The sequence below is a fragment of the Trichechus manatus genome, unplaced genomic scaffold (genome assembly GCF_000243295.1).
Source record: "Trichechus manatus latirostris isolate Lorelei unplaced genomic scaffold, TriManLat1.0 scaffold00067, whole genome shotgun sequence".
NCBI classification, from domain to species: domain Eukaryota; kingdom Metazoa; phylum Chordata; class Mammalia; order Sirenia; family Trichechidae; genus Trichechus; species Trichechus manatus.
This window is the reverse complement of record NW_004444003.1, coordinates 11,000,558-11,014,106: the sequence shown is the minus strand read 5'-3', so window position 1 is coordinate 11,014,106 and position 13,549 is coordinate 11,000,558. Positions and strand designations below refer to the sequence as shown.

General features: G+C 38.5%; 1 protein-coding gene across 1 annotated transcript in view; it reads right to left on the bottom strand.

Moving 5' to 3' along the window:
- ITIH5 (inter-alpha-trypsin inhibitor heavy chain 5) overlaps window positions 1–13,549 on the bottom strand; it is a 115,960-nt gene that overhangs the window by 98,293 nt on the left and 4,118 nt on the right. The window contains exon 2 of the mRNA XM_004379733.2: window positions 5,429–5,473. Within this exon, the coding sequence (XP_004379790.2) occupies window positions 5,429–5,473 (45 nt within the window). The remainder of the gene's footprint in view (window positions 1–5,428; window positions 5,474–13,549) is intronic.

Genomic DNA, 13,549 nt, shown 5'->3' with positions numbered 1-13,549 from the left:
AGGTCTATAAAAGAAAAGGTTTTAAAACAGATGTAGAATTTGTATATGGTGAAAGAGAACAAAAAGAACATTCTAATAACACAAAAGATATGGATGTTGGAATGAACCAGGGCTTTGAACCAGTTCTGCCCAGTTCACTCATGGCCGAGGAAGCAACACTGTAACAGACCCAAATTGTTAAATTTGGATGAACTGGAATGGGAAAAATTACAGGTCAAAGCCCAGCTAGAAACTTAATCTCCCTCTTAGAAAACAAGGACAGTGTACGCATTGCACAGGAACCAAATCTCTTGCCTGTAGGATTTTGAGCAGAGTTGGAAACAGCAGTGCCCTACTCAAAGATGGCAGCCTATCGCACAGCTTTGAATGTGTGTCTCTCTCCACAGTCCTGCCAATAATCCCATCTCATGCATCAGGCTCCTGAAAGGGCTCACTAAATCTCTTCCAAGTCTCATATTCCAGGGGTTTGACCCGTAATTCTTCCTGTTCTGATTATTGTTCTGGATCACCCAAATTGTTAACAATTCATGTCTGTTACAGTTTTGCTTCATCAGCCATGACTGAACTGGTTCAAAGCGGTTTGAAGCCCTGGAATGAACCTAGTACATTCCTGGAACAATGGATAGACCAGTTTAATTAGAAAGGAGAATACATATTGAGAGGTATATTGGACAAGTAGGTAAAATAGTCAGGAAGTAAACAACACTAAAAGCCAAGCACAGAACTTTGAGTGGGAGAGGTTTGTGAACATTTGTCATAAAAGAAAGGATGTAAGAGTGGCTTCAATTTTTCCCAGTGCACAGTTCTTGAAAATCCAACCTGCTTTCTACATTTATTTAATGAGTTATTTCATTTTGGAGTGTCAACTGGAAAAATGGGGGCAAAAACAAATCTTCCTGTGACATAACATAATTTCTTCATTATTTTCCTACAAAGGCTAAACAGATGCAAAAGCAGTTTGAGGCAGGGAGTGTCTTAATTAGCTGCTCAAGGGACCAAAGGTTTATGTATGACTCGTGAGTCACTTAAAATCAAGCCACCCAGAGGATGTCCTGAATCACCCAAGATGCCATCTGGAAATGTAACTGAGGAATGTGTCAGGTGGCATTTGCCAGAACTCAGGCCTCAATTCCTCTTCCCAGAAGATTAACCTTTTGCTGTTTTATTCTGGTATAATAATACTTTAGTGACCATTAGAATAAATTACTTTGGAGGTGGCAGAGAACCTCAGAAATAATCTAATTCAGGCTCCCTCATTTTACAGAGAAGGCTGTAGCTTGGCAGCTGGTGACTCCTGGTCCAAAGCTCTTTACTAAACCTTATTGCCTTTTATTTTTGAAAAAACAACACAGCCCATGTTGGTATCACAAGAAGTAGAAACTTCAGGACAAGGACACTGCCCTGAGTGAGTACTGTATTTGCCATCTTAGGAAAATAATTTTACCCCTCTATAGTGGTTAAGAGCTACGGCTGCTAACCAAAAGGTCAGTAGTTTGAATCCGCCAGCCACCTCTTGGAAACCCTGTGGGGCAGTTCTACTCTGTCCTATAGAGTCGCTCTGAGTTGGAATTGACTTGATGGCAACAGGTTTGATTTTTTTGGTTTATAGACGGGTGATAGCATCAACTCTGAATCACCCACTTGCGGTAATGCATTCTACTTAGTGACATTTCATTATGTTTAGAAGGGAAGAAATATGAAATGCAATTATTACCTACCCCCACTTTTCAAAATATAAACATTTTTCTTTTTGTGATGCCAGAGAGCTTCATAAGAATGGTATCTAATTAATTCAGAATAAAATCAAGGAAGTCCCTATGGTCCATGAGCTGGCAGTGGTTGGAGAACACCAGCTGTTGGCTTCCAAAATCTGCTCATTAAGTACAGAACATTCAGAGAACTTCAGTTAGTGTGATATTATGGCTAGGGCACAAAATACAAGAGGAATCAAAGGGTGATTGTTAGACTAGAATAAAACAACTAGCAGAAGCAGGCAGGAGGCAGAGCATGCAGGGCCTTATATATGCCCTTGAGTTTATCCTGCAGATGATGGTGAGTCACTGAAGACATTCGAAGAAGAGGGTGAGACATCAGGTCTACTGCTGGAAAGATCATTCTGGGACCAGTTGGATAGGCAAGTAAAACTTCATGTTAAAAACGTACAAACCAAAACCAAAACCCACTACTGTCAAGTCGATTCTGACTCATAGCGACCCTACAGGACAGAGTAGAACTGCCCCATAGAGTTTCCAAGGCCGTAACCTTTACGGAAGCAGACTGCCACATCTTTCTCCCACGGAGCAGCTGGTGGGTTCAAACCACTAACCTTTTGGCTAACAGCCGAGTTCTTTAACCACTACGCCACCAGGGCTCCTTAAAAATGTACAACACATAAAAATAATACTTTAAAGATTCTATAAGAAACTCCAAGAGATTATATAAACTGTCTAGGCCAAGGGAGTCAAGAAATTCTTTGACCAACAATGAAAACTCAGAGGCTATAAAGGAAAAGAGAAAGTTATTTATTATGTAGGAGCTTAAAACTTTTACATGGCAAATATACCATAAACAAAGTTAATAAGGCAAATGACAGATTTAAGGAGGGGGGAAATCTTCCAATTCAGAAGATAGAGGGTATCTATAACATACAAAGACGGCTAACAAATGGACAGTTAGGGGATAAAAAAAAAACATGATAAAAGATGGGGAAAAGACCTGAAAAAACAATTCACAGATAAATGACTCTGAATAGCCAAAAAAAAAAAAAGAATTTTAAAAGCCCAAACTCATAGTCAAGTAAATGCAAATTAAAGTAACAATCACTTTATACCTAAGAGACTGGTAAATCGAGAATAGTAATTATATTTACTGCTGGCATGAATGTAAGTATTCATCATTGTTGACAGAAATGGGGATTAATACAGATAGTATTAAGAGTAATAGTATTCAGAGAGTATTCTGATAACATCTATCAAAATTAAAAATGTATATGCCCTTTGAGCCAGCAATCCTCCTACTGAAAATTTAGATAATAGAATTAAAAGCACTAGCATACTAGAATAAGCAAGAAAGTTTATTGCTGCAGCATTTGTAGGGGCAAAAAACTGGAAACAGAATGTTCATCAGTAGTAGAAAGCTTAACAAGTTATGATGTGGCAAAACATGGAATAATATTCAGCCATTAAAAAAAATGAATACAGCTATGCCAGGTGAGGTATTGTTAAGCAGGAGTAAAAAAGAATAGAAAAATGTATATAACTGAAACAGCAGTTTATTGTTTTAGTTAAAGTCATGAATCAGAAGCCAGATTATTGAGACTCAAATCCTGATTCTACCACCTCTTGCCTACTCTGTCATCTTGGGCAAGTTGCTCTATCTCTCTGAAACTGTTTTCTCATCGGTCAAACGTCTCCAAGAACTGTTATAAGGGTAATTGAGTTAAGATTTGTAAAGCACTTAAAACAACGCCTGGCATGTAGCAAGCACTTAAGAAACATTAGCTGTCATCATATAATTCCAATGTTTTAAAATAATGATCAGAACGTCATACATGCAAATGTACACAAGGTTCCCCTATCTTCCTCCACTGTGTCATTTTTCCCACTGGCACTTATCACCCTCTTGATGACTGATATACTTATAATTCACTTATTTACTTTGTCTTTTTGGACTATCTCTGTTCCCCTTTAGACTTTAAAAGGGACTCTGCTCCTCTATAAAAGATAGGATTTTTATTTTATTTATTTCTGGTCTGTTTTATTCATTGCTATATCCTCAATGCCTAGAACAGGGCCAGGCAGGTAACAGGCACTTAAAAAAGTATTTGTTGAATGAATGAATGAATGAATATGTGTATATATATATGTAGCTTATTCTCCAGGGGTCTCTCATATTTTTGCATGTCATGTGAGCAGAAGCACTGACTGTCTTTGTTTTGAACTATCTTTCTAAGAATGTTTGTATAGTGAACAGTCTTGGAAGCCAGAGGTGGTGTCTCCCTCTAGAGCAAAAGGCAAGTTTTTGTTGTCATTTTTACTGTCCAGTATAATAAACATAATGTCTACTATGTATAATAAACATAATGTCTATCCAGTGACAAAGGTCAAGCAGGCTTAGTGCTCATTATAAAATATTCATGTTCCTTAAGTTTGGGGTTCCCCTCCTGTAATGCAACCAACTGTGAGTATAGGAATCACCTGGCTCTCTTTGCATCACCATGTGGGAACTGGGAATAGAGGAATGGCACAAATGCTGATATTCTGGCTACTGCTATTGCTGTGAGTAATAAACTGTCCTTTTTCTCTGACCCAGGAGTCTCATGTCTTCTGCCAGCATCCACAAAACAGACTAACTCGTTAGCTTGTAAGTAGGGTAAAACCTCAGATCTTTTACAATTCATGACATACTTATATACATATATGTTTGTCTGTGAACATGGAGATAAACACAAAAGAATGAATACTAGGTTAACTGGCAGATGAGGGGGCAGGTTCGGAGGATTGGGGAATGAAGGCGGAAGAGAAAACCTACCAACAAATGAAATATATTAAAAGTCCCAGTTGAAACAAAGATGGTGATGATTGTGACATCTGTAATGACAAGAAATCTGGAATTGATTCAAACACCAGCCAGATATAGGGAGGGCTTGGATAAATGCCTCCCTCTTGAGGAACTACTGGAGAATCCTTATCAACAGAGCCTGAAGATATGTCTCTGCATTCTGATATTTCACTGCATACACAGTAGTAAAGGAAGAAATGAGAGAGTTTTAAATAAGCTATTGGTGTTTCTGAACATTAGCCCTCGTTCCAATCCGTTAGCTTCCCACATGCGTTGAGAGCCTTGCCCAATTCCCATCACATGAGGCTTTAATCTATAATTGTGAATTCTTTGGCTGCTTTGTGTTGTTTACTTCACAACAAAGCCTTTACTTCCTGGGTAAAAATGCCATAAAAAAGTAAAGGTTATATTTACTTGTTTTTTTTTTTTTTTTTCCTTGTTTTTTAAGAAGGCCTTTGAAACTCCATTCAGCAAAGCATTTTTAAATGCTTTGTCTTTATAAACCAAAGCAAACCAGACGCACTGCATCGAGTCAACTCTGACTCACAGCAATCCTATAGAATAGACTAGAACTGCCCATAGGGTTTCCAAGGCTGTAATCTTTACAGAAGCAGACTCCCACATCTTTCTTCCACAGAGCAGCTGGTGGGTTTGTCATTATAGTCCTACTGAAATAATCAGTTCTTTCCAGAAGAAAAATCTACTTAAAGAACGCCTTAAAATTAGCTATACTATAGCTTCATGTTAGAATTCTTTTACAAGCAACTTTATAAGCTTTGGAGGAGCTATAAGTAAAGTGAGTGTCTGGTTCAAAAGAAGCAGGACAGTGAGGAAACCAGCTCTTGAGATGTACCAAGAGTATACATACCAGCCTTTGCAACAGCCTCACTTGTCTTGGGACCCTGCGTCCAACCTGTAAAGAGAAGAGTCATGAAATATCCTTGTGAGATCGTTATTAAATGAGTTATTTGAGGGGTTTAAAACCTATTCAAGTTCACAAAAAGGACTATCCATCCTGTAAAAGTAGTTTTGACCTTTTATCAGGGAATTACCAGGCCAGAATTAGAATTTGTCCTTCTCACAACTGGTTGACTTCCTATCCCATAATGTCACACTACCTGGTCACTTGGGTGTTCTTAAATCTGTTAGAGAAGCATGGATGAAATGACAAGAACAAAGAGATAATTTGAATATTTGCATTCTATTTCATTTTACTTGGGGCTTGAAATTAAGCTCTTTGCTACTGTGTCTATTAAAAGGAGTAAAAGTGTTCACCTTATTCTGACAGGCTCAGTTACTCACCTGAAAACTCCAGGAACCTTTTCAAGCAAAACTAAACTTACTTTGAATTTTCTGATTGTATTTTTCTGGATGACTTGTTACACTTTCCCACATGCATGGGAGAAGTATGGGAATGTGATAAAACAATCTTTTTTTTTTAAATTACATTAATAATTAAGTAGCTTCAAAAAACAAAAATAATAAAAAATGAATAAAAATAAAAAAATAATTAACCAGCTTCACTGGGCTAATTTAAAAATCATAGCTGGTTGCTGAACATCCAAAACCAACCAAACCCATTGCCGTCAAGTCAATTCCAACTCATAGTGATGCCATGTGACAGAGGAGAGCTGCCCCATAGGGTTTCCTAAGCTGAATCTTTATGGGAGCAGATCGCCAAGTCTCACTTGCAGCGTGGCTAGTGGGTTTGAACTGTCGACCTTTTGATTAGCAGCTGCGCACTTAACCACTGCGCCACCAGGCCTCCTTAGTTGAACATTATTCACGGCGAATCACTGTTTAATAACCGAAGCGAAAACTGCTATTGCTGTGAATAATAAATCATCCTTTCTAGAAGTCAATTTGCAATGTATATTAAAAACTTGAAAAATATGCCTAGACGTTATGCATCTTTTTAAACAGCTTTATGAGGTTTAATTTACATAAAATAAAATCTGCTCACTTGAAGTGTACAATTTAATGTTTTGTCGAGTATTCACAGTTGTGCAATCAACACCACAATCAATTTTTGAACATTTTTATTACTCACAGAAGGAGCCCTGAATACCTTAGAATCACCTTCTGACACCCCCTCTCTCCCAGCCTTAGGCAATGACTAATCTACTTTCCATCTCTAAGATTTGCCTATTCTGGACATTTCATGTAATTGGAATTACACACTATGCTGCCTTTTGTGTCTGGCTTCCTTAGCATAATGTTTTCTTTTTTTTTCCCCCTACGCTTAATCAACACAATTCTTCCATCACTGTTAAACCGCCCCCCCGCCCCCGGAACCACCAATAAACTTTGGTCTCTACACATTTGCCTTTTCTGTCTCTTTTTTTAATTGCGCTTTAAATGAAGGTTTACAGAGCATATCAGTTTCTCATTAAATAATTAATACACATATTGTTTTGTGACATTGGTTGTCAACCCCCAATGTGGCAACACTCTCCCCTTCTTGACCTTGGGTTTCCCATTACCAGCTTTCCTGTCCTCTTCTGTCTTCTAGTCCTTGCCCCTGGACTGTTATGCCCCATTAGTCTCATTTTGTTTTATGCGGCTGTCTAATAAGTGTTAACCTCAGGAGTGACTTCAGTACTGAGTTAAAAGGGTGCCCAGGGGTCATACTCTCAGGGTTTCTCCAGTCTCTATCAGACCAGTAAGTTTGGTCTTTTTTTGTGAGTTGGAATTTTGTTCTACATTTTTCTCCAGCTCTATCCGGGGCCTTCTATTGTGATCCCTGTCAGAGCGGTTGGTGGTGGCAGCTGGGCATCATCTAGTTGTGCTGGACTCAGTCTGGTGGAGGCTGTGGTAGTTGTGGCCATTAGTATAATGTTTTCAAGGTTCATCCATGTGGTAGCATGTATCAGTACTTCATTCCTTTTTATGGCTGAACAATATTCCACTGTATATATATATATATGTATCTACCACATTTTGTTTATCCATTCACGACTTGACGGACAACTGGGTTTTTCTACTTTTTGACTATTATAAATAATGCTAAACTCCCATGAACATTCACATGTCAGTCTTTGTATTGGACATATGTTTATATTTCTCTTGGGCAGATACCTAGGAGCTGAATTCCTGGGTCACATGGTAAATTTAACTTTTTAAGAAACTTCCAAAATGTTTTCCAAAGTGGCCATACCATTTTACATTCCCACTAGTATGTATATCTTTTAATTAAGAAAGTCAATTTACAGAAAAGTATTCTAAGGGAGGCAAAATTAGAATTAATTAATTAGATCAATTAATTAGAATACCAACCAAAAAAACCAAACCCGTTGCCACTGAGTAGATTCTAACTCACAGCGACTATAGGAGAGGGTAGAACTGCCCCATAAGGTTTCCAAGGAGTGGCTGGTATATTCGAACTGCTGACCTTTTGGTTAACAGCTGAACACTTAGCCACTGCACCACCAGGGCCCCATATTAGAATATAGCTATCGAAAATGATGATGTAGATCCATATTTACTGATATCAATAAACGTCCATTTTACTGAACTTTAATGCTGTTTACCACATATTTTTCTAGCTCTCTGCCAGGAGGATGGTACTTCCTAGTGCCCTTGTGGGTAGGTGGGGCCATTTGACTAGTTCTGGCCAATGAGTTATGAATGTACGTAACATTTGTCACTTCTAGGCCAAGTATTTGATTACAGGTGCGAGATCCTCCTCAATGCCCTTTTCTCTCTGGCACAGTATTCAGCAATGTTGAGATGGTAGCTGCTCCATCAGCCCAAATTCCCAAGAAACCACAAAGTTCACAGTTATCCTGCTGCCAACCCAAGATGGACAAATTGTATAAACAAGAAATAAAAACTTGTCATTTAAGACAATGAGATATGGAGGTTGTTTGTTATCACAGCATAACTTAGCCTATCCTGACTGATCTATTCACAACATATTTTTAAGTGATTAAATCAGGTAACAAAACAGCATATTTAACATGATCCCTCTCTGTAAGTAAGTATAAGTGTTTGTGTGTGTGGAATGTATACCAAAATGTGAACGGTTGTTACATTTCAGTAGTAGAATTCTTTTTCTTTAAACCTGTCTGTATTGCTTCAACTTATCGACAAATTAGCATGTACTACTTCCATAATAGAAAAAAAAGATGAAAGATATTTCCATTTCGAAAAATAAAAGTATAACTGAAACTGTTTTAACCCAGATCCTCTCCCTGATCCCCCCAAAATATATACTATAATAAATTCTCATTGTAAGCCATTATAGAGCCGCCTCTTCTACAGAACATGGAAGAGAAAGAAATAGTACTGCATTTTGGCTGACGTCCACCTAGACTCCTAATGAGAACCAAACAATTACTAGGGGGATACTGGCTTCTGGTCCCTAAAATGAGATCAGATGTATGTGGGGCTGTCACACAGAAAGCCGCAATAAGCACCCTGGGCAAGTTCTTTGCCGGTTCTGCAGGTTCATTTCAGACCTTTCCCTCCCTAAAACTGTGGACTTGGCTGGGATCACTTAAATAACTATAGTCACAAGGAAAGCCCAGCCCCTCTCAGGTATTATGTTCTCTGATTGATCTAAAGTATTTTCTTTGGAAGCTTCTTCCTTTGTAAAATAGGTTTTCATTAAAAAATAAGCTTTAAGGAGAACAAGAGAAGCTAGATTTTCATTTTTTGAGATGACTATCTACTATCTGATGTCTCAAGGGATCATTATGGCTACACTTCAGTACAAGTTTAAACTTCAGATTGAACCAGAATCAAAACATCCTGGTTCACACGGATTTCTGGTGCCATTCCTGGAAATGGAAATGACACCAGTGCTATCATCGTTTTCCGTTAGGAATTCCTGATTGTTTTTCTTGCTTGAGTGGTTTCCCATTGCCTTATAAGAGCCTGGGGTAGGGGTTTGGGAGCGGACATGTAACTGACTTCCAGCTCAATGGCAAGGACTATCATAATACTAATCTTAGAGCTTCCATACACTTGTTTAGGGCTCCAAATCATAGACTTAAAACATGGTTCAAATAGGATTCTTTGGTACTACTGGTCTGAGCTTGTATCTCCAGTATGAGAGCAGAAGTCCAAGCCCCAATATTTATTGAGAAAAATAGGCCACAATCCTGCCATCAAGGACCTTACTTAAAATAAAAGGATCTAATTTAAAATAAAATAACTTAAAATGAAATAAAAGTTGTGAAAACTGAATAGACAAGAAAATTTTAATAAGTTACAAAGTAAATGGCAAAAGAATTCATTATGGTCTTGGGTGATCACAAAAGGCTTTATGATGGAGGTATGGCTAGAACTAGTTCTGTAGGATATTTATTAGAGTAGGATGAAAATGAAGGAGAAATTTTAAAAGAATCAGATTCAATACAAGAACTATGCTGAAAAAATAATTCAGCTTCACAGATCTGCCACTGCCTCTTTAACTTACATATCAAGCAGAATCCACTACCAGAAGGGTAGGTAACAATTTCCTTTCCACAAAGAATGTAGCAATAACACTATCAGGGCTGTAGAGTTTAGACTTTCAGCATCTACCCAATCATCAGGGAAGGATTACCCAATAAGCAAGGTCCGCATGGGCTTACTTGTGTTTACGTACTAATCTGTAGTGCCCCTCAAGATGTGTGAAACCCATGTGAAATTGTATATACAGATTAGTACTAAACACAAGTAAGCCCATGCATACCTTGCTTAATGTAAGCCCATGCATACTTTGCTTACTGATTAATCCACCCCTGACCATCATCAATCATTCCAACTATAGGTAAAAAATATCAGGTGCCACTTAAATGTTTATAATTTGAATAATAGAGATCCTGCTTTTCTCAGGATCTATCATACCACTAAGGACCCTGGGTGGCGTAAATGGTTTGTGCTCAGCTAGTAACAGAAGGGTTGGCGGTTCGAACTCATCCAGTGAGGCTATGAAAGAGAAGTCCTGGCAATCTGCTTCCATAAAGATTACAGCCAAGAAAAGCTGATGAAACAGTTCTACTCTGTAACACATGGGGTCATCATGAGTCGGGATCAACTCGACAGCAATGGGTTTGGTTTTTTGGTTTTATCATAGTGTTGGATCATGATGGAAAGAGAAGAGAATAATCCTTAAAACATTCCAAGAGCCCTGGAAAGAGTATGGGAACGAAGGAGAGGAGCAAAGCCTAATTCTACACATGGTGAAACATATTCTGAATACACAGAATATATACACTACCTTTTGGTATGGATGCTTTAATAACTCAGGATGACCGAAAGAGAGATATAAAGGAAGGATTCATAATCCCTGCTCTTCCTTTGGCGCTCTATCACTGGGTCTGTGGCCCTGTGTCCCACAACAGAGTCAAACAACACTGCACTTAGGCTCATCTCAGCCAAACACCTTCAACTGACTGGAGTCATGAGTTTCTAGAGGGAACTGCACTAAGAATTTACCTCCAGTTGCCCCATTCTTCTGAGAAAGTTCTAAAATCCTGAAACCAGCACCCAGAGTGTTAGAGTCAGTTACCTCACAAATCCACTCTAGGAAACAAAACCAAGGGCTAGAGTTTGGAAAGCCACTGGAAATGCCATTTATCATCTGGGCCAAGAACAGTTAGTCTGGGAATACTCCCATTTGAGTAATCTTATATTGCCTGCAGATTCCCTGGGTGATAGAAACGGTTAACACATTTGGCTGCTAACCAAAAAGTTGGAGGTTTGAATCCACTCAGAGGTGTCTTGGAAGAAAGGCCTGGTGATTTACTTCTGAAAAATTAACCACTGAAAACCCTACAGAGCACAGTTCCACTCTGACACACATGGGGTCACCATGAATTGGAATTGACTCTACAGCACAAAATTTTTCTTCCTTTGGAGTAATGTAGCCATGGGTTGTACAACTATTAACATTTGCAATTTAGGTGCCCATAACTTCAGTAATAAAAGAAGACATGTTATATTTGGGTTAAAATTTCAAACGATTATCAGACAGATTTTTTTTAAGAAAGCAACTAGCCTTAGGCAACTGACCTTGTCTCTTTCTTCACCCTTGAAAAGCAACAGAGGTGAACTTTACTTGTGGGTAAATAATGAGAGGGTTTAGGACTCAGAGGAAAAAAAAAACCTCAAGTCTCTAACCCATGGTCTCCCTTGCTAAAAAGACCATGCTGTTCCTTGGATAAAGAAACCTTGCTGAGATTCCCAACTGGAAGTCTGACAGCACATTAAGCAAGATTTAAGTCTGAGCATCCAAAGCTTTGGGAAAAGTGCTAGTGAGGAGCATGAAGTCAATTCACTCACCATCCAACTCTCAGGATTCCCCCACCCTTCCTTTCCCCCAAGAAACAAGATATGGCTGGTTTGGGAGTGAGCAAATTTCTGGAATCTCTCCCACCATATCTTCCTTCCCCACTCAGCTTTACAATTCCATTTCTACAATCACATCTATGCACATAAGGGAGACATTATTGAGTGGCCTGGTGCTCACGTAATCTTTTACTGGTTTTGTGTGTGTGTGTGTGTGTGTGTGTGTGTGTGTGTGTGTACACATGTGTATGTGGTAAAATATAAATAACAATAAATTTGCCATTTTAACCATTTTTAAGTATAATTCAGTGACATTAATTAAATTCAACATGTTGTGCAGCCATCACTACTATTTCCAAAGCTTTTTCATCACCCCTAAACAGAAACTCAGTACCCATTAAGCAATTAATTCCCCATTCCCCTCTCCAGTCCACACCTGGTAACCACTAATAAACTTTGGTCTCTATGTATTTGCCTATTCTGGATATTTCATATAAGTGGGATCATATGATATTTGTCCTTTTGTGTCTGACTTATTTCACTCAACGTAGTGTTTGCAAGGTTCATCCATGTTGTAGCATGTATCAGAACTTATTTCTTTCCCATTAGCAGTGAACAAGGGCTAACTTTACTTTTTAAAGAGTTACTTTCCCAAATGTAAAGATTCGTTTCTGAGTGAGAAATTATAGGAAATTAAAAATCCAGATATTCCCAATTCAGAGGGCTGAATACTTAATTCAGTGAATTACAAATGTTTCACCACAACAGGTGTTTTAACTACAACAAGCATGTACTGAGCACTCACTGTCTGTCAGGAGCTGTCTACAAACAAAAATTGCATTCAAACTAATTAAACTGAATCATAAATATGACAGTGACTTGCTATTTAGAAAAGTCATTTAGAGCCACACCTTTGGCGTCCAGCACACCTGGGTTCTAATCCAGGCTCTACATACTAGCTTGGACACCTGAATTACCCAGTTGCACTTCCATGGTTCTCATTTGTAAAGTAAGCACACTGATACTTACCTTGCAGTGGTGGTCAGAGATTTAAATCGGCTATACATAAATAAAGAAGATCCCTGGGTGGGGCAAATGGTTTGCACTCAACTACCAGCCTAAAGGTTGGTGGTTTGAACCCACAAGGGGCACAGCACAAGAAAGGCCTGGAGATCTGCTTCCATTAAAATTACAGCCACAACAAAACCAGGTAAACACACCACAAAAGAAGAAAATTACACACCAATATCCCTCATGAACATTGATGCAAAAATCCTGAACAAAATTCTAGCCAATAAAATTCAGCAATATATCAAAAAAATAATCCACCATGATGAAGTGGGATTTATGCCAGGTATGAAGGGATGGTTCAACACTAGAAAAACAATCAATGTAATCCATCACACTAATAAAACAAAAGACAAGAACCAAATAATCTTATCAATCGATGCAGAAAAGGCATTTGACAAAGTCCAACACCCATTCATGATAAAAACTCTCAACAAAATAGGAACAGAAGGAAAACTCCTCAATATAATTAAGGGCATTTATACAAAGCCAACAGCCAACATCATCCTAAATGGAGAGACTTTGAAAGCATTCCCCTTGAGGGTGGGAAACAGACAAGAATGCCCTTTATCACCACTCTTATTCAACATTGTGCTAGAGGTCCTAGCCAGAGCAATTAGGCTAGAAAAAGAAATAAAGGGTA